Source organism: Phocoena phocoena, chromosome X (assembly GCF_963924675.1).
Source record: "Phocoena phocoena chromosome X, mPhoPho1.1, whole genome shotgun sequence".
Classification (NCBI taxonomy): domain Eukaryota; kingdom Metazoa; phylum Chordata; class Mammalia; order Artiodactyla; family Phocoenidae; genus Phocoena; species Phocoena phocoena.
The window spans coordinates 12,658,132-12,685,102 of record NC_089240.1 but is presented as its reverse complement, the minus strand read 5'-3'; the positions used below and the strand labels follow the sequence as shown (position 1 = coordinate 12,685,102).

Here is a 26,971-nt window from a genome sequence, read left to right as displayed (position 1 = left end):
TTAATAATTTGGGGCAAACAACCAAACTTAATACCCATTAAATACGGAAAAATGTGTTTGGCTTAGCCAATATGTGCAGAGATGAATAAACACATAAAATTTACCAAACCGGCAAAGGTTACAGTAATTTGGTGCAGGAACAGCAAAATTTACTGTTGACGGTAAAGTGTTTTGTAGTCTTTATGGAGGGCAATCTGGAAAGACTTCTGTATTCATATTTCTTGATGTAATTTATCCTAGGGAAATGACCAGTAATGTATGAAAGTATTTAAGGAAATCCACCACAGGATTGTTTATAGCACAGGATTCTTTAATAGTTCAAAACTTAAAATAACTTAAAAATCCAACAATAGGGATACTGTTAAATTGTTAGATCCAAACTATGCAGTGAGTGAAAATAACAGTAACACTAGGGCTTGATGAAATAGGACAATGTTTGGTGTGAAAAAAAGCATATTCAACTCCAGACATATATGTTATCTTTGTGTAAAAAAAATGTGTACACACCCATACACCCATAAGAGAAAAAAAAGACTTAAAGCAATGCTCCAGTGTTAATTGGTTTTATGTTTTGTTTTGTTTTTTTGCGGTACGTGGGTGTCTCACTGCTGTGGCCTCTCCCGTTGCGGAGCACAGGCTCCGACGCGCAGGCTCAGCAGCCATGGCTCACGGGCCCAGCTGCTCCGCGGCATGTGGGATCTTCCCGGACCGGGACACGAACCCGTGTCCCCTGCATCGGCAGGCGGGCTCTCAACCACTGTGCCACCAGGAAAGCCCAACCGGTTATATTTACGGGTCAGGAGTATAAATAATTTTTGTGTTGTATACATTTTATGTTTTCTAGGTTTTCTATAGTAAGCACACTGATTACCGGAGAATAGAAGTATTTTAAAATAGGGTTCCAGGCTACATAGGCTTTTGCCAGACTTGCTAACCCACATGAGCTGAGAGCCCTCTATCCAACTACGCAGCCGCCATAATAAAGGGTGGATAATCACTGAAGGACATGGTAAGTTTATTTGGATTTGGGGCTGTGCAGAGTTCAGTCTCGGCTCCCCGACGTCCTCCTGCCGCGGCTCCTGGACCTGGAGGAGCTCCGGCTGCGGCTGCGGCTGCGGCTGCGGCGGCTGCGGCTGCCCCGGCCACGGCTGCGGCCCCTTTTTCTTCCTCTGCTTCGGGAACTGTGCCTCTCCCGGCTTTTGGACGCGTGCTTGTGGGATTTCTTGCCCCCGTGGCTCCTCCTCCTCCTCCTCTCGGCCTCCCCGTTCCTCTTGTAGGAGTGGGCCGGCCCGGGGCTCCTCCTCCTCCGCGGCCTACTGTAGTAGTCGTCGTGGCGGCCCGGCCGCTCTCTCCTCTCTGAGTTCTTACTGAAGCAGGAGCCAGTCCGATCCGGAGACAGGTACATGTCTCGATTCGCTTCCCAAAATTCATTGTTGGGATTTCTGAACACGTGAAGAAAGTTGCAGTGTTTCCCTCTTGGACACTGCTGTATTTCAAATAAACCTGCAGGGGCACAGTGAGGAAACGGCATTTACTGCTGGCACTTCATCCTTTTCAGAAGGTACATTTCTGATGTTTGCTTGTGATAGGACTATTTTCTCCTTACGTACATTGATGTCATAGTTTGGTTCCCCGAATTTCAAAAATATTCAATGCTCTAACAAAGGGCACTGTGAAAAGTAACAGATAAGAACTTTTAATTAACCAGAATGCCCTGGATTATGGTGTTGCAGTGCAACCAAACCAATGGCGACCACATTATTTTTTCTAGGCTTTTACCATCCTGCTGACTGACAATGTAGATCCCTAATTAACAGTGAAGAACCAGCCCTGGGAGTCCCCCTGGCAACATGCTTTGAGGGCATGGCGGTGGGAGGACCAAACCACTGACCAAAAGAAAGAGCCTATCATAAGTAGAAGATCCTGTATTTTCTTATACTTCAAGAAGATGATAAACACTGGCCTAATGCTTTAAATTTACCAGGTGCTTTTAACATGGAAGATTTTTGTCAAAGGTGAAATCTACTTGAACAATTTAGAGATCTTTTGGGGATTTTCAAACTTTTTTAAAAGCGGTGAATTCCCTAAATATGTAAAAGAGTTAAAAGTGAAATACCTCCATACCACACACTATATACAAAAAGTCAGTCAAAATGGATCAGAGTCCTAAACGTAAGCTATGAAACTATAAAACTCTTTGAGGAAAACATACAAGTAAATCTTCGTGACACGGGCTAAGCAGTGGATTCTTAGATATGACACCAAAAGCACAAGCAAAAAAAGAAAAAAAATAGAAAAATTGGACTTCCTCAAAATGAAGAATTTTTGTGCTTCAGAGGACAACATCAGCGTGAAAAGACAACCCACATGATGGGAGAAAATACTTGCAAATCATATCTGCGATAAGGGACCTGTCTGTAGAATATATCAAGAACTCTTACAACTCAATAAGACATACAACCTAATGAAAAATGGGCAAAGCATCTGAACAGACATCTGTCCAAAGATGATATACAGTGGCCAATAATCCAATAATAAGGACACGACAAAATGCTCATTAGTTACTAGGAAAAAATAAAGCTGTTATTTAAAAAATAACAAGTGAAATAAATAGTCTCCTGCTTTGGGGGAGTCAAAGTCACACTCAGAAGCACCTCACTGAAATGGAGAAAACAGACCCATCTCTTTCAGCACCCCAGTCTTTAAATCAGGCCTAATGGTTCTTCTGGTTTGCCAAAGCAAGGAATTCTAAATTCCTTTTTTTTCTCCCTTCAAATAAATGGATTTTAAGTGAGAGCATCCATTAAGACCGGGTTGCCAAAGACTCAGACTTCATAAATTATAGATTTTGAAATAAGAGGTTTTTAAGCAGGCGAGTATAAAGCAAAGCAACACAAAGGGTAAGGGAAGTGGTCCCGTAAGGCATGGGCAGCTCCTCTCGTAGCTCCCGGAGCACTTCAACAAGAAATGGTTCGGCGAAGCCCATCTGATAGAAATCAAAACAGAATGAGCCCTTCAAAATTGCCAGCTACTCATAGGACTGACTCATTTCCTGACTTGGCAGCCACTGTCTGATGAGTCAGCCTGACTGAATGTGCCCTGACCAGGTTCTACAGCTATAATCAATCTTTACGACACAAAAGCTTGTATTTCAATAAGGCAGGAAGTGTCATAGGTAATGTTTCAGGTGGCAAAGATGACAGAAGGTTCATTACGGATAAAGATGGGAAAAAACCCAGCTCAAGTGAGGAGCCAATGAATAGAAAACACTTCTGAGACTGCAATCAGGAGACGGCGTCCCTGATAGACACAACTTCTCAGGCTTCCTGCAGAGCCCAGGACTTCGAGCACCGACTCTGTCACCTATACATTGTGACCCCAGTTACCTCATCCATAAAGTGACCCGCAAGGTCGGTTACAGGTCTAAACTGTGATGTACTTTACATAATGATATCTGCTCATCTACCAGGTGAGGCAAAAGCTATGCTTCACACCTTTAAAAGGTTGGTTTTTTTTCCTAAAACTATTCCTTTATATGACAGTGGAACAGTGGGGAAAAAAGTCACGTTGTATTTTACCACAAATTGCCATTTTCCATCGGGTCACTGGGCAGAATTCGCACTGAAGCTGTCTTCCCGCGTACCACCGTCCATTAAACAGAGAAAGGGCTGCTTGGCATTCTTCTTCCCTTGAAACCACAAATTAAAGGATGCACTTTAGAGTAACTTTCTAATATGCAGATTAACCCTATTGTTAATTAACCCTTGTATTTGTTTACTGTAGGACCACCTAGTTCACTGCTTTTGTGCTACCTAGGGAGTCCTTGTTACAGCATTCAAGGTCCTTGAAGCTCACCTTATTCAGGAACCGTTTTGTTTTTTAGTTTTTTTTAACCAACCCTCCCAGAGGTTTTGATGCAAGGAAATCTACTTGAGTCAAGGCTTCTTAAACCAAAAGACTGGACCATTAAAAATGCAGAAGTGTTTTCCATTGTCACTGCCTGTTCCTTCTCAGCTCAGATGCTGTCCTTCCTATTATTCAATACAATGGTTAATTTATCCCATTAGCCATGGCAGCACAGGGAAACAGCAAGACGAGCAGAAACAACACACTAACTGCTTGCTTTCTTAGCGGGCCAAATGCACACTGAAATTATTTGGGGCTTTTATTTGGGGTTCTCTATTCTAGTTATCCCTTTTCAGTTTGTGTTTTAATTTTAAAATTATATAAGTAAAAAATTAACTATAATGCAAAAATTAAAAACTCTAAGTATATGAAAAATGAAATACAAATATATAGTTTTCTAATCCTTTCCATATTTCTAGGTCAGCTCTTAATATTTACATTTTTTAAAATACCATGCATATGAAAGGTATATATTCAGTGGAAAAATCCCAGATGTCAATGTAATCACAACACTATATTGTGACAAATGTGAAGATCTTTATGTTTAGAATACTTACGATTGATATTGAACATACACATTGCCCCTCAGATGAGGTTCCAAGTTGCAGCTGACCTAAGGAGCAATGAAGAATTCCATCATTAAAAAACAAACAAAAAAGGCAAAAACCTAAGGAAAAGAAGCCCTCCAGTCATCAAACGCATTTTTTGTCCAGGCCAACATTACCAAAAGTTGTTATCAATCAAAGATTCCAAAATTAAGATACTACCCCACTCTTACGTCTATTTAAGGCATACTTCAGCAGACGGTAGTGTTGCAGGCCCCAATTACCTGATCCCTGTTGATCCTGATTCTTTTTTGTCCAAAGATATGAAATGCTTCACACATGCATAAAAATACAGAGACTATTTTAAAAAAAGAAAAAAAATACAGAGACTAGAAATCAGCCCCTATATACACCACCCAGATTTAACACTAACATTTTCCATTTTTGACTGAGAATGTTTAAATACATAAAACATGAAAGACCCAGTTGAAGCCCTTCCATCCTATTCTTCTCCCTCCTCCATCACATAGGTGAACACTATCCTGAGGTTGGGTGTAACCTTCACATTCCAAACACACACACACACACACCCCTATCTGCACAGACACAATACCCACAGCCATACATACACACAGACAGGCATATACACACATATCATATGTGTGCCATAAAATACATATATTATGTACAGACATACAAAGAAGTGTATGTCTGTTATGTACGTATGGGTATACACATATTTATGTACATATATGCTAAGAAGCACGTATATATATTGATAAACAATATACAGTATGGCTTTGTACATTTTAAAATTTTATATAAATAATATTTATTTCACATCCTTTTTTCAAGATGTAATCATGTAAACTTAATGACTCATTTTAAACTACTGAATACTGGCTATATCAAATTATCAAATATATTTATCCACTCCTCTAATGATGCATATCCAAGGTGCTTCCAATTTTTCATCAACAAACAGCGATGCAGTCAGCATGCCTGAATGCCTCTCTGGGCGGTAGGGCTTTGTCTAGTGTGCATGACCGGAAGTAGTATGCTGATTTGTAGGTTCCATGTACTTTCAACCTCGCTAGGTACTGACAAACTGCTCTCTAAAGTGGTTTTACTAATTTACACAACCTCGCCCATGCTTGATATTAGAATTCATAATTTTTTTCCCGATGGGTATGAATAACATCTCATTTTAATATGCACTGTTCCCATTACTTGTGAGGGTGAACATTGACCATTTGTCTTAAAAAATGACAAATCTGATTTCGTTTTACATAATGGTATAAAAAGGTCCTCAGGGCTTCCCTGGTGGCGCAGTGGTTGAGAGTCCGCCTGCCGATGCAGGGGACACGGGCTCGTGCCCCGGTCCGGGAAGATCCCACATGCCGTGGAGCGGCTGGGCCCGTGAGCCATGGCCGCTGAGCCTGAGCGTCGGAGCCTGTGCTCTGCAACGGGAGAAGCCACAACAGTGAGAGGCCCGCGTACCGCAAAAAAAAAAAAAAAAAAAAAAAGTCCTCAAATATTCATACTAATGTTTAGCATTTCTTTTCAAAATGAATCTATCAATATAATTTTACAACTTAGTTGCAGAGTATTTTTATCAGAGCATCCCAAGAGAGGCAGGATGCGTACTGACTGACAGTACTGACTGACACCATCCTTAGAAGGAAGACTGGGGGGGTTTACCTAGTGGCGCAGTGGTTAAGAATCCGCCTGCCAAGGCAGGGGACATGGGTTCGAGCCCTGGTCCAGGAAGACCCCACATGCTGTGGAGCAACTAAGCCCGTGCGCCACAACTACTGAGCCTGAGCTCTAGAGCCCATGAGCCACAACTACTGAGCCCGCACACCTAGAGCCCGTGCTCCACAACAAGAGAAGGCACTGCAACAGAAGCCCACGCGCCGCAACGAAGAGTAGCCCCCGCTCACTGCAACTAGAGAAAGCCTGTATGCAGCAACAAAGGCCAACGCAGCCAAAAATAAAATAAATAAATAGATAAATTTATTTTAAAAAAAAGAAAAAAAAGGAAGACTGGGGACTTTCCTGGTGGGCCAGTGGTTAAGACTTCACCTTCCGCCTTCCAATGCAGGGGGTGCGGGTTTGATCCCTAGTCAGGGAGTTGGGGAGATAAGATCCCACATGCTTCTCGAAATCTTTTAAAAAAAAAAAAAGAGAGAGAGAGAAGGAAGACTGAAAGGCCCCAGGAGGCCACGTGAGCCGCACCAGGGCCCTTAGAGATCATTTAAGCCAGTGGTTCTCAAAGACCCGTTATTAATTTTCCATGATGAATTTGATGTTTTGGAAATTTTTCTACTAAAAGTTTATTAAACAGCTTTCCATTTATAACTGCCAACATGATTAGCATGAGCCTGGCTGACAGAATTCTCAACAAAAGAAAAAAAAAACTCCACGGTTAGTAGGTACGGCCTGTTGCAGATAATGGGGGTGATTTCCATTAAGCAGCCTGAGGTGTTGAAAGCTCCAGCACTAACTTCCCAGAAGCAGTATGATGTAGGGACCCCATGCGGGAAAACACTGATGTAGTCCAGTCCTCGCCCTTCAGGGATGAGGAAAAGGCACAAAGAGGCAAAGAGCCCACGGCTAGTCAGCACACCAGCTCCTCAGCGGTGCTTCTCACGTGGCACCGAGTCGTGTGTGGCCAGGCACTTAGAAGTACTGTGAAGACGGGAAAGCGCATGCAACAGAAAGAAAAGGTAAAGGGGAAAGAGAAATTCTAAAGAATTTTTTAAAATCTTGAAATCAGTAGTAAGAAGGATAGCCTTGAATTTCACGAGGGCTACAGTTGCTCTGTTTCTTAGCTGTTCCAAATTTCCACTGTCATTTCCAACTAGCAGAAAAAATTCACAGCTTTATTCCTATCTCTTTCCAAATTATGGGCCATTTCCCCCATCCTAACATAACAAAATCATTCAGGTTCGGATCTGATCAAATCGCAGACAGCAGGAGACTTCACTGTGCTAGGATTTGACCACTGGGCCCAGGAGCAGCAGCCATTACACCTGACTTCACGCTTGCTTTAAGGAATGTTTTAAAATAACTCTGTAATCTGAACACTTCTTTTACCCCCTATGCTGCATCACAAACCATGACTCTGGGAACACTATTTTCAGTATTGAGAGTATTCAGTGAATAAAAACAAAGTAAAAATAAAAAAGGAAAAGGAATCAAGGTTTATGTTCTTGGGGAGCTCCAGAAGAAAGAACATGCACCTTGGGTGGAAGCTGCAAGCAGGCACCATCAACACAATACAGTAACAACAAATCAACCACCTCGGTAGGTGGAGTAAGTAGAGGATTGTCACACTCTGCTCTCCTCGGCTCTAGGGGAGACCGACCACGGGAGGGAGGGCATTCCGCATCATACGCAGCCCCTAAGCGAACGCTTGGATACCTATCTGCAGAGGACCTTATGCAGAGAATTCACAGGCTGCAAAAGAATGGGACCATAAAGGTACTGAATGGATGAAATATCTTTTCCCATCAAAACCTCAGAACCCAGGAAATGTCATGCTAGTACCTGTTTAAGATTTCAAGTAGTACCTCAACCGTAATGGCAATGAGGTGGATGGAGAGAGAGAGAGAGAAAGAATTAACATTTCCTTCCAACATGGCGCCAGGCCCTCCACCATAGCGCACATCCCACCCAGGCAGAGAGCCTGTGCCCTCGCTTTCCCATCCCATCCGGTGCTTCAGAGGGAGGTAAACTAGTCCCGTCCTCCACGCGCACTGCATGTGCCCACCTTGAACTGTATCACTTTCCCCACGTTCTTGAACTCGGGGAGCACATCGTCATAGAAGTCCAGAAACTGCTGGTAGGTTTCCTCTTCGCTGTACTCCAGACTTGCGTCGGGGTCATAGTCGTCCCTTCTGCACTGCTCCATCCCGAAAGTCGTAAACATGCTTTTAATAAGAAGGGTGGGACTTGATGCCGGGAAATTGTGTTTACGTGAACACCTGCGTATGAAGGAAAAACTTCAGCATTCCAATGGTGAGAAATTACACATAAAAGGCTTGCTTTAAACTGAGATACTCAAGCAACTTAGCTGTTTCAACTGAACTGTAAGATGATAAACCCCATTCAGACTTTAAATTTCAACACTTAAAACTGTTCTAGGGCTTCCCTGGTGGCGCAGTGGTTGAGAGTCCGCCTGCCAATGCAGGGGACACGGGTTTGTGCCCCGGTCCGGGAAGATCCCGCATGCCGCGGAGCAGCTGGGCCCATGAGCCATGGCCGCTGAGCCTGCACGTCCGGAGCCTGTGCTCTGCAATGGGAGAGGCCACAACAGTGAGAGGCCCACGTACCGCAAAAAAAACAAAAAACAAAAACTGTTCTAAGGGCTTCCCTGGTGGTGCAGTGGTTAAGAATCCACCTGCCAATGCAGGGGACATGGGTTCGAGCCCTGGTCCGGGAAGATCCCACATGCCGTGGAGCAACTGAGCCCGTGCACAACTACTGAGCCTGCGCTCTAGAGCCCACGAGCCACAACTACTGAAGCTCGCACGTCAAGAGCCCGAGTTCCGCAACAAGAGAAGCCACCGCAATGAGAAGCCCGTGCACCGCAACGAAGAGTAGCCCCCGCTCGCCGCTACTAGAGAAGGCCCGCGCGCAGCAACAAAGACCCAACGCAGCCAAAAATAAATAAATTTATTTTAAAAAATAGTATCCAGCATTAAAAAAAAAAAAACTGTTCTAAAACTGACCAATATATTGGGTCTCATTAAAATGTAAGGTTGGGAATTATTTCCAAGTTCAGATGCCATTCAGCTGCCTTTTACTGAAGTTCAGGAAGCCTTACACATGTGGAAGCACCGGGAAAGAGATGCATGGGCATGACGGACCGTGATGAAAGGCACACAGACACCGAGCATGGGACTCCGGACAAGGTGAGAACAGTGCAATCCTGGTTCCATACAATCGCCAACAAACCCGACACTTAGAGAAAAGGGTATTCTGAGAGTTTCAGCTAAATGGATCGCATTTCATAGTTTTCATGGCATTTTTATATTCTTTTTCTGATCCTTGCAAACTGTTAGGACAGCCAGGGCTAGTATTTTCTCCACTTTGAAAGAAAGAAAGTGAGGCCTAGAGAAGCACACGTACCCAGGTCACATGGCTGGGGAGAGAAGATCCCAGAGATCCGAGCTTATCGACAGTCTACTGCCTGTGTGTTATATGATGTGCTAAATGTAAGGAATTTCTCTTTAATGAAGGTTAACCATTGTGAAGAACAATTTTCTTTTCATAGCTTAAACTGGACCGGGTTGTAACTGAGTAATTTTTTTAAAAAATCTTTTATATGAGTTTACTTTCTTATTTACTTCCTTCTCCTCAAGTAAAATGAAGGAAAAAAATGCAGTTTAGGATTCCAAATCATCAAAATTTTCCTGATTAAATTTCTAGTTTAAAAATTAGTTAAAACAAGAACTTTAGAAAAAAATCCCCAGAACTTTGGAAGAAAAAAAGTTGAAAAACAAGGCAGGTGTTAGAAAAAAACAATGGCCCTGAAATGAATAAACGTTTAACTCATGCTCACTTTCCAGTGTCTGTAACATACATCTGTACACCTAGTGAGACAATGCACACAGAATGCCCCGCATACACCATGCCCAGCTCAGAAATGGGCAATCTGTGTTCATTAAAGTGAAATTTTCTATTTTTCAAAGGACCCTCCTAGATTATTCAGTCAGAGACCTTGTAATGAGATCCATCTTCCCAAGGACAAATACCCACAGAAAAAAGAACGAGGATTCAACCTGGTTGGCAGTGTTAGCAGAACCAGAATTTTACAAGTATGGAGCACATACAGAATTAAATGAGAAACCAATTTAACAAGGTTAAAATTCTCATGGGATTATCATAACTGAATGAACTTGGCTCTAGTACCCAGGATGTCAAATGAACATTTGTGAGTTTTGGAACAGCACCAAAGTCCCCATCTAGGGAAAAATCCCACTTGGCCTAGAGATAGTCCATATAATCTGAGCGCATTTAAGGCCAGCCCTATAGGTTCTACTGAAAAGTCAGCTAAGACAAGAGATATTTGGGAAGGCAGTCTAAAGTTGTGGTACCAAACCCATGTGATTCTCAGAATCACCTGGGAAGAACTGAGATTTCTCAGGTCCTGCCCTAGACCATCTGTTCAGAACTCCAAGAGTGGGGAACCCATGTTTTCAGAGTAACTCCCCACCTGGTCCTGAAGGTTAGCCATGTTTGGGGACTCCTGGTTTAGGCCATGCTATTTACTCAGATCCTTGAATCAAGTAAGACTGCCACAAAATCATGTAGTTGGACACTATCTTAACCAAAGGACAGCCAATAAATGGCATGGGTCTCCAAATGCCCACTCAGGTAGAGCTAACTGACTATGCCTCTTTTTCTTTTTTCAGGGGAGCACTCCAGGCACCCACTACCTTTGTCCTTTATAGAATCAAGCTACATGCTAAAGGTAGGCTGTGATTATTTACTGAAGGTTTTTGTGAGAAATATTCTCATGAAAATTACATATGCAACTGTTAATAAAACATCTATCAAAGTTACTGTCCACCTTCCTACTCAATGTCTTTATATAGTATTCCACGGGAGAAACATTTAGACTCTGATGCCTGGAAAATCTTTGTCTTTCCAGAGATCCCACTCATTTCCTTTTTGGTAAGAACTACATAGCTCATTTCTGCCTGGGATGGATACAACTCCAAAGCCAAATGTATTGTACGTTCACAATAACTCACTTTCTTCTCCTTTCCTTGCTTTCAATTTCTTTTATTTTATTAAACTTAGTGTAGTAGATTGTGAGCCTTCTTTATTTTATTTTTCGTAAATTTATTTATTTATTTATGGCTGTGCTGGGTCTTTGTTGCGGTGCGCTGGCTTCTCATTGCGGTGGCTTCTCTTGTTGCGGACCACGGGCTCTAGGCGCACAGGCTTCAGTAGTTGTGGCACGTGGGTTCTAGAGCTCAGGCTCAGTAGTTGTGGCACACGGGCTTAGTTGCTCCGTGGAATGTGGGACCCTCCCAGGCCAGGGATCGAACCCGTGTACCCTGCATTGGCAGGCAGATTCTTAACCACTGTGCCACCAGGGAAGCCCTGTGAGCCTTCTTTAAATCACTTCTGGAAACAAGTGAGGTATAAATAACTACTCTGATTAATAAATTTTACTTTTCATCAGTGATTATGTTCTTTTAGGACCAAAAAAAAAAAAAAATTGAACTCCCCTCAAAGCTGTGACTCCAAGTGCAAAAAGGTTCTAGAATCAAACTCGTACTAATTACGAAAACAAAGCAACCAAAGAAATGCTTAGCTTATGGGAGTGCCTGATGTTGCGACAGACCTTAACAGAAAAGAACAGTTGTATGATCTGGAGCAAGTCACTGGGGCTCTCTGTGAAAGGGGGGCAGTATCTTTGTTTGAAGGGATGGTGCTGGATTTTGTAATTGCTGGTTTCATGGAATCTTATTTCACAACTGATCACTTGAATCATGCAAATACCCAAATCGCTCTCATACTGTTTTTTGATAGTTGTGATGGTGAAATTTCACATGCCTGTGAATATATTAAGAAAGGTTCACAAACTAAGCTGACCACCGTCAATATTTCCTTGAAACGGCCCTCAGGGATGGGTTTTGAGAGCCTGAGAGTCCATTCCCCTTTTCACAAATAAGTACTGTCAACTGATTTCCTGAAACCACTTAGGACATCTCCCCTTCTCTCACTTATGCCCAGCAGAAGACTCCAGAATCCGATGACCACAAGTCTTCACATTTAGGGAAATGTTATAGACATATCATAATTGAGGACTCCTGCAGCTGGGAAACCTTACATACAATTTGGTTCAATTCCCCACCCCTACCCCACCCCCGCCAATGCAAAGGTGACTCACACTGAGTCTCAACTGTCTTTCAAAGCTAAGTCACTGTACACTTTATCTTTGGTGGGGGATGTTTTACATCAATCATTACTATTTTGTTTTTTTTTTTTTTTTCTGTACGCGGGCCTCTCACTGCTGTGGCCTCTCCCATTGCGGAGCACAGGTTCCGGACGCGCAGGCTCAGCGGCCATGGCTCACGGGCCCAGCCGCTCCGCGGCATGTGGGATCTTCCTGGACCGGGGCACGAACCCGTGTCCCCTGCATTGGCAGGCAGACTCTCAACCACTGCACCACCAGGGAAGCCCCAATTATTACTATTTTGATGAAATTAAACATACATTTGGGAAACACTTCTAAGGATACGAAGGGGGGTAAAGTCTTTCTCCCCTCCTTAGTTCCCAGTTCCTCAAGAGGAGACTTTCACTATTGACCGGATCCTGTGAATCCTTTCACAGGTATTCTGGGCATATACAATCCCAGCTATAAAATATAAGAGGAGTCACAAATCCTACATTAGTGACTCTCAATCCTGGGCCCATCAGAAACACCTGAGTACATTTCAAAAATTAGGGTGCCCAAGTCTCAGAAACTCTGATTTAATCAATTTGAGGTAGGACATAATTTTTTTCAAGCTTTCTAAATGATCCTAGTGTGCATCCAGGGTTGAGAACCACTGTTCTTAAAAAATGTAAAATGATGTGAAGGCTTAAATTAAAAAAGAAAGAGAAAGCTAGAGAAGGTTCACATTTTCAAAGAAGGAAATAAAACAGCATGGAAAATTTTATGAATAAAATAAACATGAGAGACAACATACAGTTTCTCATTAAATACATATGAATTTGCCTATTCATATCCCTTTTTATGATGAATAGGACACTAAGATATAATTAGATCTTTTCTTCTGCAGAATGAAAAGTAATAATTAGATTTTGCCTCAGATGGATTTACTCACCATTATGAATTATTTATCTACTTTAAGCTGTTCATTCATAAACAAGCCAAATTATAAAACTCACCATTGCCTGGCACAGTTGGTATTGAAATATTTGCTAAATGAATGAAAACATCAACACTTAGTTTTCCACATGAATGTCTTGTTTTAAAATCATTGATCCAAAAGAGGGAGGGAAGCAGAGTGTCTCAGAGAATAAGGGCAACAGTAACGAAATGAAAATACGAGCAAACACTCAGAACTTGCCATGGGCCTGCCATGTTCTCCCTGCTTTCCCTGCATTCACTCACAACTGCCTTAGAAGAGGGGTACTGCTTTTTTTTATTTTATTTTATTTATTTATTTATTTTATTTAGTTATTTTTGGCTGTGTTGGGTCTTCGTTTCTGTGCGAGGGCTTTCTCCAGTTGCGGAGAGCAGGGGCCACTCCTCATCGCGGTGCGCGGGCCTCTCACCGTTGCGGCCTCTCTTGTTCCGGAGCACAAGCTCCAGACGCGCAGGCTCAGTAGTTGTGGCTCACGGGCCTAGTTGCTCCGTGGCATGTGGGATCTTCCCAGACCAGGGCTCGAACCCGTGTTCCCTGCATTGGTAGGCAGATTCTCAACCACTGCGCCACCAGGGAAGCCCGAGGGGTACTGCTTTTAATCCCCATTTTACAGGTGAGGGAACTAAGGCACAGAGGGCTTAAGTAACTTTCCCACCTTGACAGCCGCTAAAGCCAGATGTTGAACCTGGTGTCTGTTCCTGAATCAGAGCAGACTGAGAACGTGTATTAGAATTTTCCTCTACTCACTCGGATCCTGTCTTTCACAGATATCCCTTTGGGCATGCCAGTTTTGGGGTTTTTTTTTTTGCGGTACGCGGGCCTCTCGCTGTTGTGGCCTCTCCCGTTGCGGAGCACAGGCTCTGGACGCGCAGGCCCAGCGGCCATGGCTCACGGGCCCAGCCGCTCCGCAGCATGTGGGATCTTCCCGGACCGGGGCACGAACCCGCGTCCCCTGCATCGGCAGGCAGATTCTTAACCACTGCGCCACCAGGGAAGCCCGGCATGCCAGTTTTTAAAGCCTCTTTTGTGTACAGTGTTTGCCATTCAAAAAATAAAGCCAGACTGCTCCAGTCTTTTGAAATAGATTATTTCCCCATCCCAGCTGTCCCATGTGGACTAATACAAGTGCAGGAAGGAAATAAAAGCAAAAGGTCTTCAGATAGCTGTGGGAGGAACGCAAAGGAAGCCCTGCCAGAGAACTGGACGAAGCCCACCCAGAGAAGAGGTATGGGGGTGTGGAGGGAGCAGGGGATGCTCAGCTGGGGGAACCGGAGCAGCAGCAAGAATGCAGCAGATGCCTATGAACATTTCAAACTCCAGCCCGTGCCAACTCAAAAACCTCAACATTTTGAGTCACTTAACTCTGACACAATAAAGCAAAATTGGTTACCTATCTCCGAATCTGCAAGCTCCTGTTTTACTGTAGAATGGACAATTAGCTCGATCTTTTTCCATTATCCTCAATTCCATGGGTGGTTCTGGGTTTTGCCATGTGGTGCCATTTTCCAACTGTTAAAAATAACCATGACTTTACTTGGTGTTAAAAATCCATGAAGAAGTAAATGTTTAAAAGGTATTCGAAATATTTTGGTCAAAAATAAAACCGATTCATGTAAGAATATACACATTCAAGTTGTATCACACAATCTAGACTCTACAAACAATTGTCGTGAGACAGGGGCTGTATGTCTCTCCTGGCTCCCAGTCACTGCCCATCATCAGGCATCGATATGGCTACCAGGAGCAGTCACCAAGGTTTCCCTTCTGTCCATCCATTCCTAAAAGGGTTGAAGGACTTCTTAGGGAACCACCCCCTGAGACCAATCTAAGTTACTGTGAATCAAGTTAAACCATCCATCGGGGCTTAAGCGTGTGTGATGCTGGTTACACACACTTTAAGGACTATAAACAAGTCCAGTCCACCAGGGTAACCTTTGCTTTTGTTCATCAGTTCAATTTTGTTGTTGCTGCGGTACAAAGCACAGAGCCACACAGGAGATTCCCACATTCAGACAGGATCTAAGTAGCTTACCATGAAATTAACATTATTGGAAATATTGTTTTTAAAGAAATGTTCATCGGTCTCAAATTCTTAATGAAAGGTTTTGAAAATACCTCATTTTCAGCCTGCTCCAGCATCTTCTGCACAGCTTCCTACAAATGGTGCAAACATAGGACTAATGAAAACCTCAAAGTCAGGTAAGTCACATCTGGTTTCTCTGGTTAAGAATCTCATGTGTCACAATTTTTAAAAAAACTTATGCACACAAAAGGCTTCAGGTTCTAATTTGCTTTCTATAGCACATATAGCTGAGAGTCTTCATTCAACTAGGACATTTAACAGCACACATTGCAAAACATAGTCTTCTAATAATTTCAGTAAGAGTAGTATTTAGTAGATTTGAACATATATTCCACATTCTAGTTTTTAAGATGAGGTATTAGTGAATATCATAAAAGACAATGCTAGCTGAAACATCACAGACATTTAACAGATGCTACATTATGACATGAACAGCAGCAACTGGGATTGATACAAAATCTCAAACTTTCCGATAAGGCAAAGTCAGTCCTGAAATATGCCAGTAAATTTTGACCTCCTTGGCATTTAAATAAGTTTTAAATTATGTTCGACAGACTTCTCTTCCCTAGCTCCTTAAAGCATTACATAGAAGACTCATATGTCTAGCTGCTTACTTGATTAACTCTGCCTGGCCATGTAAGGGTCCTCAGTAACTTAACGTGCTCAAAACAAACCTCACTCTTGCCTACCCCTTGCCCATCTAAATGCCCATCTCAGTAAACGGTGTTGCCATCTGACCACCTGCTCAAACTAAAAAGCTAAAAGTATGACTTGAATTCCCTTCCCAGTCCATTCAGCCTACCAGCTAGAGTTCCGTTGACTGTGCCACGACTCACCCCAAATCTCTGTACTTCTCTGTATTAAGCACTACTGTCATCCAAACCACCATCATGTCCTGTCTGGAACAGCAGCCTTCTAACTGGTCACCATATATCCACTCTTGCCTCCTTGGTCACCACTCCCCACCCCCATCCCCCATTCTTTATACAAAAGTTAGAATGATCTGTTAAAAGTAACGATATAAATTAGATGAAGTCAATCCCTGATTAAAAACCCTTTAATGGCTTCCCATGACACTTTAGGTAAAATCCAAACTCGTCCTTCCCACCCAGGAGGCCTTACATGAATGACCCTGCCTACCCTCCTGACTTCCTCCCCACCCCTGCTGCTCTTTCCTTTGGTCTCTAGGATTCAGGCACCCTGACCTCCGTTCAGCTCCACGCTCAGGGCGTCCCCCCTCTGCCTGGAGCCCTTCTCTCTGAGATCTCTGCATTCAGGCGTCAGCTCACACGTCGGCTTCTCCTTGGAGACGTCTTCCTGGACAGGCAATCGGAAGAAGTACTTTCCTACCCCGATCACTCTGTCACATGACATTCTGCCTTATTTCTTTTTTTTTTCTAATGCTTTATTCCTTTATACCACTTAACATTACCTTAGAGCACTTCAAATGACCTTTTTTGCTTGCTTATATTCAGTTCCGTCATCTAGAAACCGAACTCAGTGAGTACAGATCTTTTTCGCTGCCCTATCTCCAACCCCTAGAGAAGCATCTAGCTTACAGGAGAAACAAAGAATGCAGATCCCTTTATATATGCTTAGAATCGACTTCATTTTACCCACTTCTCCCTAATGTCTCACCAGACTTCCTTTGAAACAAAAGCGTTAGCTTTTATCTGGTGCCAGAAAGACCTCAGTTGAAGAACATTCCACTGTTAAAATGGGAATTTATTACTCTCTACTAAAAAAATAACAAGCTCCAAACAATTTTCCTGCCCCCTAAAAACTTAGCATGATCTCGCCTCATCTAGAAAGCAGTACTCAAATAAGGGTATTTAAAATTTGCACTGGAATTAACTGATGGCCTGAGACAAAAGAAACAAAGGTTGCTTCTACCCCATCATGACCAGGATGTAAACAAATGCATTTTCCCCCGTAATCTGGTGATTACCCAATTTTATGCTATTCATACATAGCATTATCACAGAAAAGATACATCCTGATGAATCAGTCAAGGAAAGATGAGCTGTGGTATCTTTGAAATAAATACACTGTTAAGGAACAGCAGCAAAATAGACCAAAGCAATCTTTAAAAACAATCCTGGAAGATATAGAGGATATATACATATACCTTATAGATTCTTTTTTTGTGTGTGAGCAACTATAGGTTAGCTACAATTGCCTTTATAGCACAAGTTAGAAAGGAAGTCAAGATTTAATAACAAAAAATATTTCCTCATCCCTCAATATTTGAGTCTGACTTCTTTCAATCTATTAGTTCTCGCTGACACGTCCAAAGCAGTGAAGTCTCTTATGAATCAAACAAAGGTGGAAACTATACAAAATAGTATTCTCTAAGTAAGTCAACCCATATACAGCAAAACCTCCGAAGAACACCATTTGCTCTAGAGTGGTACAAAGTGTAAGGCAGGGGCCAGCTGCCGATTTTTAATCAATACAACAGTAAGGTTTTATTAGAACATGGCAACACCCTTCATTTTCGTGTCACCTATGGCTGCTTTCACGGGACACTGGCAGAGTTGGACATTTTCAACAAAGACCATACAGACCATAAAGCCTAAAATGTTTACTCTGGCTCTTTACAGAAAAAGTTGGCCAATCCCTGGTATAGAGAGTAAGGTCGGCAGAGATGAAGGAAAACCTTCATTTAAGGCATCTGCCACAGCACCCACCCAAAGAAGAGCATCATAAGGAAACGCTAGTGTATATCCAAACTAAAAACATGACTCTTTCTAAAGAAAAAACCAAGTCCAAACCTGACATGCCTGTAGCTTATCCTTCAAGCCTATCACCCGCCCCATCTGCTCACTAAGAGGATACGCAGTGCATCTATCCTCCTGTGACGGGAATCACCTCTCTTTCCTTCTTCTCCTGTAGCTTCTGCTGCTCCTCTTCTCTCTCTTTTCTCTGCTGTTCTTCCCATTCTTCCTTTAACTTTCTCTTTACAGAGGAAAAAAGAAAGAAGAAAGGTAATTATTTTTCAGACTCACTTTTTTACAACATTTCACATATGGGGCAAATAAATGAAAAACTTTAACACTGGTAAAATGGATAATATCCGATTTTTAAAGTTCAAGGTATGTAACTCAATGAGAGTCATTTTGGTTAACTGGCTATCTGATTAATACCATACCTCTTGCTCTTCCTGCCGTTTTCTAGCCGCCTCTTCCTTTTCCTTCTTTATTCTGAATTCTTCTTGTGCCTTCTGTTCCCGCAGCAACCACTCCTCATGTAATTTTTGCCTATTGATGTAACGATGTGATCAGATAAAAGGAATGGACACTAATCTACAAATACATCCACACACATATATGATAGCAAATGGGATTTTGGGAATGACGAAAGTATCATGAAAGATATTTTCTAGAAAGCAGTTAAGTGGAGGTAAGAGGATCGAGAGGTGAGTAGTGATATTGGAAAAGCACTACATTTTAGCATATCCTCCTAGAGGGTGACAGCATAAAATCACTACTTCTACATTTCCTATCTGTAATATCTTTACACAAAACAATGACACTCTAGCTTTCCCTTTAGGTTGACCACAGTGATGTGTGGGTGCCAATAAAGTGAGTAACATCCAGCTTTTCACATTCAGGAAGTACCACCCTTCCTGTTCTATGCATTTTGAATGTGCCCATCGCAGGATTGCAGCATGATAAAAACCTGACATCTCCTGCTGTAAACCCTTGGACTTCTACTCTTTACAGCTGAGAGACTCCTGTGGTTTGCCCCAAGCACCTAACTGCTGAGAGAAGAAAAATAGAACTACATCGTGATCGTGTCTTTAAAATAAAGAAAGCTACAGGTTGTAAGAAAAGATGACAAAGAGTTACAAAAACAGATTAGTGGGTGTCTAGTTTATTTTTTGAAATGACCAATTATAAAGAGTGATCTTATCTTAAAATGGTGTCTCAGATATCTAATACCACAAGTTTCCAACTTAAAGATGGGTTATATTTCAAAAGTTTATTAGCCGATTAAGTGTTTAAAACCTAGACTGCATTTTCCCACTGAATTTGTAAAAGGAAAATGAAATATGAGAAACTGTTCTATATTACTTCAGGGACATTAGCAGTTAAATAAGGTTTTATGTCTAGTCTGGGGACCCAACCACAATTTCAAATACTTGATGGGAAAAAGTATTCCATTTCCAACTACAGATTCCAGGAACCCATCTTTTAGCCATAGTAGACACTGGCATGTTGCATGTGTCAACGTTCCTGTGTATGTCATAGAGTATACGTAAATGTTTCAGTGTGCAGAACTCTGATTCATAAACCTTTTGAGGAAGATATTCATTGTAAATAAACTGAACCAAAGTGTATATACATTTAAGACCACAAAAAAGTAAAATATTACAAACTTTAAAACTTAGTAACTTGGATATAATACTGAGAACTCTAGAACTCTGGGCACATAACTCTGTCAACCCCCTGCACTAAGAGACTTGAGCAAACTCTAGCATGCCTTTTAGCAGCATAAGGCTGTGTCCCTAGGATGACCCCATCACCTCCCACCCCCCAAGACATTAAAATGCCTGCCTGAGAAAACTCAATGCTGCCTAGAAAATGGACTGTTTGCTCTGGCCAACACCTGATAATAGGCCTCTGCCTTCCCTCTCCTAGAGCATCACTCAAAAGGGCTCGTAATTATGAATATGTGTCTCTTACAGCTCATAAGGGTCTCTCTCAAGGGCCTGAGAGCCATTCCTGGGAAATGCAGTCATTAAGAAGGATGAGGCCTCTGGCTCCCAGTCTCTGTGGGAGGATAAAGCCCTAACTTCCCTAACTGCCCACTAATGAACACAGCTTCCTGGTCACCTTCACAGGGATCAACTCCTGGTACTGTTCACTTTCCTCATTCTCCCTTTTAAATGCCTAAATCGCCTCTGCACAAACCAGAATGGAGCTCAGGTCTTCCCCTACTGTCAGGAGTTACTGAATAAAGTTTGTTCCTGCACTTTAATGTCCGGCTCTGTTTACCTTTGACACTATACACATCCTTTTAAGTAGTACATAAAGCCATTCAGTATTTTCAAATAAATTTCCTGCTTTTCAACAATAAAGTATTATGCAACTCGTACAGGAATAAACAAAAATCAAGGGAACACAAAGACATGTGTATGTGATTTAAAAGAAGCATCTAAGTAAATGGGAAAGCAAGAAAAATGACTTCCCTATTTCATGCTATACATATCATCTTTATCATTACAGAAATCTCTAGTAGTAAGAACAACCAGAGATATTACAGCATCTCCTATCTGCTCACGCTACGTTAAGCGCTATACACTTACCACCTCATTAATCTCATTTAATCTCCCCAATTCTATGCTGTAGGTACTATGATCGATGGTTTTTTTTTTTGGCTGCATCATGTGAGATCTTAGTTCTCCAACCAGGGATCGAACCCGTGCCCCCTGCAGTGGAAGCGTGGAGTCCTAACCACTAGACCACCAGGAAAGTCCCTGTTTATGTCCATATTTAAGGCGAGGAAATTGAAGCTTAGAGAGATTAAGCAACTTGAACACAGCTAGTAAGTAGCAGGGCCAGGACTGCAATGCAGATCTGGCTGAATCCAACTCCCTGTTCCCAATCATTACTACTTTTTTTTTTTTCAGCATTTTCATATTTCCACCTATTTATGTGCTTATTTGGGTAACAGGAACTAATTACAAGAAAAGAAGCAACATTTCCAGTGAACACACTAAATAGCTAGACAGGACCTATAAAGTTTTTTCTCCTTTAAAAAATTATTTATTTTTTATTGTGGCAATGTATACATACCATAAAATTTACCATTTTAACCATTTAAGTGTACAGTCGAGTAGCATTAAGCAGATTCATATTACTGTGTACCACTTGGGGAATAAAAAATAAACTACCCCCTGAAAAATACCAAAAGAGAAAAAGAGCAGAATATTTTTGTCATCTGGGGATGGGGGCGGCCTTTTGAAATCAGACATCAAGGCTAGATAACACGATGAAATTGACGACATGGAGATCAAATTATGTGAGTAACACGATAAGCCAAGTTAGGACTGATGACAAATGAGAAAAATATACATCACACACAGGACAGATAAAGGATTAATATCCTTAATCAAGTAATAACATTGCTTACACAATAAACTTAAAAAAAAATGAAACCCAAAAGAGAAAGGTGCAAGAACTAAGCAAGCTACAAATAGATAATATATAAAAAGATATTCAACCCTACTAATTAAGAAGTGTACATTTGAACTCTTCTCAATACTCTGTAATGGCCTATATGGGAAAATAATCTAAAAAAGAGTATATATATGTATATGTATAACTGATACACTTTGCTATACAGCAGAAACAAACACAACATTGTAAATCAACTATACTCTAATAAAAAAATTTTTTTAAATGTACATTTGAAACAATGAAATATGACTTTTCACTAAAGGAGTTTTAAGAACTGATAACGCCTAGTGTGAGTGAAGGTGTGGAGAGATGGGCACCTTGCTTCACTCTTGGAAAGGCTGCAAACTGCAATCTGGATGCCCTTTCTACCTGCCCATCTGCCTTTTACGTGTACTTCTCCTCTAGGCATTTTCCTAAGGAAATAATAGGACAATTACCATGGATTTATAATCATGGATACTCACTGCAACTTTTTTATAATAGTAAAAAGCCTGAATGCAAAATAATAATAAATTAATAGTAAATAAGAGTAAATTAATAGTACATGGTAAGTGAATGTTATTTAATAGTAAATAACCTGAATGTCCATCAGTAGAGAACTATAAATTATGAATAGAAAATAAATTATGCCAGTCATACAATGGATACTGTGTTGCTATTGAAATGGTTGAATTAGATCTCTGCACCAACACTGAAATAAATGTCCTATATAGCGAAAAAAGCAATTTATAGAAAAATAGGTATAAATATCATCCCACGATAGAAATATACATATATACTACATCTATAGTTTCTTTCTTACCTTCTTATTGGGGCTATCTTTGGTGTGTTGAGTTTACTGAAGCCCTTTCACTGTTTACACTTCTTAATTATTTGGATTTTTTTTCAAAAACATTTACCAATGAGCAAAAAGAGTGAATAATACTTTTACACTTCTTAATTATTTGGATTTTTTTTCAAAAACATTTACCAATGAGCAAAAAGAGTGAATAATACTTTTACATTTCTTAATTATTTGGATTTTTTTTCAAAAACATTTACCAATGAGCAAAAAGAGTGAATAATACTTTTTTTTTTTTTTAAAGACAATATCTTTTTTCAGCCCATCAGCTAGCGGTTTAAACAGTTTATCCAGGGTATTTTATAAGACCTATTTTGTATAAGATTGTATAAAGAAGACCCGCCCTAGTTAGCGAAGATTTAGGATATTCAAGTAAAATAACTGGGTTCGCAGGAAGCGCTTCAATCAGTGCTGACCTCTCTCTCTCCAGCAGCCTCTCTTCTTCTCGTCGTTGTTCTTCAATAAAGGCATCCGCCGCTGTCTCCTCCTCCTCCTTCTGTGAGAGTCCTGAAGGAATGTCAATGTTTTAGTACACTATCTGTATATTACAAAACCTTGGTCAATAATTCAGGGAAAAACTTACATACAATTTTTCATCTTTACAAATATGGTACAAACCTGTTTTTAAAACTTTCTAATAATAAAGGGCCCCGATCGCCCAAATTGGAACAATGTGAACACTGAAAAGAACAATAATGGTAGTAGATAACACATTAAACTTAAAAAATTTATTGATGGTTCCATAGTGATACCCCAAAAGATGGTGAGGTGTGAGAGGGAACATCCACCTGTATAGAAGAATGGCAACTAAAAAATGTAGAAAGACTTAAGTAGAAAAGTCCTCACTTCTGCACCCCACTGTAGGAAGAGGATATTTATTTGGGAAGAGGATATTTATTTACACTATCTCAAAATATCAGCCCTCAGACGAGTACTAATTACAAAGGCAGGAACATCTTTTACAATGGAGCCATCTGATTGGCAACACTTAGACCACACTTGCATCATTAGGAGTGGAACAACTTGACATGAGAGGCCCCCTGATGTATGCAATGAGAGCTACACAGCATCAGCTTTGTAGTATTTTGCTATAGAGTGTAACCTGAAGCCAATCAGAAGACAGACTAATCTAGAATGCAGAGCATTCCACAAGACAACTGGCTTGAGCTTTTCAAAATAATCAAACTTGAATTGGGAAAGTTTAAATATGGCCTGTATATATATTACTGAATTAATGTTCCTTTATTTGTTTAGTATTATGGTCCTTATTCTTAAGAGATGCAGGCTGAAGTATTTAGGGGTAAGGGGTATGTATATGCAACTGATATGCAAAGGGTTCAGAAAAAATTTGTACATATGGATCTATCTATCTATACATAGAGAGAAAGTAAGGCAAAATGTTAACAATTGACAAATCTAGACGAAGGGTTCATGGATGTTTATTGAACCATTTTTTCAACTTTCTGTACATTGGAACATTTTCAAAATAAAAACATGGGGGCTTCCCTAGTGGCGCAGTGGTTGAGAGTCCGCCTGCTGATGCAGGGGACACGGGTTTGTGCCCCGGTCCGGGAAGATCCCACATGCTGCGGAGCGGCTGGGCCCGTGAGCCATGGCCGCTGAGCCTGCGCGTCCGGAGCCTGTGCTCCACAATGGGAGAGACCACAACAGTGAGAGGCCCGCCGTACCGCAAAAAAATAAAAATAAAATGAAAACATGGGAAAATAAGTTTTAATATAATAAAAATTTATATCCTCTTCTACTCAGAATTTAAATTTGAGGGGAAAAAAGGAGGAAAACTGAAGTGATCTTAAGGAAATATAACAGAAGATCTCAGGCTAAAAGGAAAAAGATATTGTCTGTCACATATATTAAGTATAGGTCTAACCAAAGGCCCACCCAGTCCTAGATAATCACCATACAGCTGACCCTTGAACAATGCAGTGGTTAATGGGCACTGGCCCTCCACGCAGTTGAAAATCCACGTATAACTTAGAGTCGGCTCTCCACATCCATGATTCCTCTGTATCTGTGGTTCTGCATCCTTGGATTCAACCAACTGCAGACCATGTAGTACAATAGTGTTTACTATTGAAACAAATCCACATATAAGTGGACCTGAGCAGTTCAAAACCCATGTTGTTTAAGGGTCAAGTGTATATCTAATTGTATTGTACATGTAACTGTATATGGAATCATGCTACAATTTTGCAACTTGCTCTTTATCCTTCATGTTACCTTAATTTCTGATAATGCAGCTCGTTTCAGATTATTTCAAGTAGAACTGGGGGCTAAAGAGGCTACCTGTAATAGAGAGGTTGATACTCCAGAAATTTCTACCAATCACTTGCCAATTCACTCTTATAGCAATCCTTACAGAATACTTCTATATTCTAGCCTTCTGTAATGTTTGCCCATGCAACGTGTGCTACAACCCACAGCAGTATTTGGTAGACCACACTATTCATGAAGCACCACTAAGTAAAGAATTGTGAGTTGGAGTAGGCCAAAGCAGGAGCAGCCATCCAGAGACAAGCGCTTAGTCTTGGATCTCTCATTAGCCATATATAATCACGAGCAGACCAGTGAGCTGCATCCTTCAATTGACTAAACTGCCAAAGGACACATCCACCTGCCTATTCACAGAGGCTCACTCCAAATGCACTTTACAAAGTTAAAGGGGAATAAAAAATCAATGGAATATGTTGGATTTAAAATATGTAAAGAAAAAGAAGACTTTTAAAAAGTGGGGGCATGTTACAAGAAAACAAAGTAAGGAAGCTGAAAACTTTAAGGAGGGTGGGAAATCACTAAGGGCATCAATAACGCCAACCTAACCTGTTTTTCCTTTTATCCCTGATGCTTTATCCTGCCTCTAGTGGGCCAGTTTTGAACGAATAAAACAGAGATGCTAATACAGGCTGCAGGGTAACGCACTGCCCCTTCCATTCTAAGTATCCCATGTAATGCTACTGAAACAGTTACAAGGTAACTCCAATGGTAAGTAAAACCTCCATGGCTATTTTCTCAAGGCTGGAGAATCCTGGTTCCTTGAGTCTGTGGACTTCAAGAATTGTCTAGGATAATTTAACAGGCATATTCTGGCTAATGTGTATGGTAACCATTATAACTCAGTACTCCTGCGTGATTTCAGTGCTTTCATCTGCATTTATAACTACACTATACAACTTTACAACTAAGTTCATTAAACAGGTAGGTTTAATATACAAATGTTAGATTCTGCCATGAAGGCCAAATGACACCACCATCAGTACAGATCAAGGTTCCACAGTATTTTAATAGGAAAAAAAAGTGATAAATAACCACAGGGCAACAGTAGTAGTGGCATTCCAAACTCCACTCAGTACCATATTCACGTTGTGAGCATCTATTTCCCATCATCCCTAACATTACATTAATGTAGATATGGGGACTTCCCTGGTGGTCCAGTGGTTAAGACTCTGAGCTTCCACTGCAGGGGACTGGATGTATAATTGTATAATTTCACTTGGTTTTGTGATTTGTAAGTATATTGCTTTATAAGTCAAGTAAGTTTCACAACTAATTTTATGCATATATATTTAAATAATGTCAACAAGGGGTCTCTCATGTTAGTGAAGTTTAAGAAAAACTTGCAAAGTGTCTAAAACCCTCGACTCCTGCTGGTTTTACAAAAAGAACTATTCACCGAATACTTACTATGTGCAAAGGCTGTGCTAGCTACTGTAATTCGTAATGCCTGCACCTGTAATATTAGATACTTCATAAATACTTAACACGTAATCAGTGGCTGATGATTCACCGTGACTTCCCCCCCACCCCTTGAGTACGTTAACATTGTTTCTGACATGGGTCTAACACAACTTTTTGAGAGGCCGTGGCCACAGCAATTCTTTTTCGGATACGGTACTTGCTTTCCTTCTGACACTGGGGCCTCAGGACGGGAGTCGGGGGAGCAGTTTCATGCACAGAAAAAAGGATGAATCCATTACCTGAGTCTCTCAGTCGAGCGAGTTCCTGCCGACGTTTCTTTCGTTTCTCCTTCTTCAGGGAGGCCCTGTACTTTTTGTGGCTGGAAAAACAAGACACAAACACACTCCAGCGTCAGTGGCCGCACCTGCAACGCTGCCTGAGCTCCCCTCTCCTCCGCGCCCAATGACAGGAACTCGTTTGGGCGCTCGAAAGTGAAACCTTGCTTCCCGTGTTTTAATTACAGAGCATGCTTTTACCATCGCCTCGCCATCCCCTGCGCAGACGGCAGGTCTTCTCCATCCCGTCACCTGTACCCCTCCTCGCCTCCCTGAGCCCACAGATGCCCGCGGACAGTCCGGGGCGCGCCGAGGGAAGGGATCGAGCTGCCGCGGTGGCTTATCTGCTTGGTCCAGCTCCCTTTCTGCCTGCAAATCCTTCAACCCAGCCTCGGTCCGCTCCGTCCCCTTTTCTTGTCAGCTCACCTCCCCCAACCCAGCTCACCTTAGCTTCTCCGGAAACATCATTTTCTCGGACGCCGCCAT

The 26,971-nt window shown here is 41.5% G+C and overlaps 1 protein-coding gene across 1 annotated transcript; it reads right to left on the bottom strand.

The window, feature by feature from the left end:
• Positions 1–994: 994 nt before the first annotated feature.
• Positions 995–26,971, bottom strand: ZRSR2 (zinc finger CCCH-type, RNA binding motif and serine/arginine rich 2). The gene is made up of 11 exons (XM_065901035.1): positions 26,931–26,971; positions 26,450–26,529; positions 22,874–22,964; positions 18,583–18,691; positions 18,303–18,389; positions 15,464–15,502; positions 14,739–14,857; positions 8,227–8,440; positions 4,464–4,519; positions 3,579–3,688; positions 995–1,503 (listed from the first exon to the last, which is right to left on the bottom strand). Exons 1-11 carry the CDS (start codon positions 26,969–26,971, stop codon positions 1,043–1,045), a joined length of 1,407 nt encoding a protein of 468 aa, XP_065757107.1. The 3' UTR covers positions 995–1,042.

Coding starts and splice junctions, on each gene's coding strand:
- ZRSR2 (XM_065901035.1), bottom strand. CDS start 26,971: ATGGCGGCGTCCGAGAAAATGATGTTTCCGGAGAAGCTAAG. Junction 26,530..26,930: donor ATGTTTCCGGAGAAGCTAAG/GTGAGCTGGGTT, acceptor TTGTTTTTCCAG/CCACAAAAAGTACAGGGCCT. Junction 22,965..26,449: donor CGCTCGACTGAGAGACTCAG/GTAATGGATTCA, acceptor ACATTCCTTCAG/GACTCTCACAGAAGGAGGAG.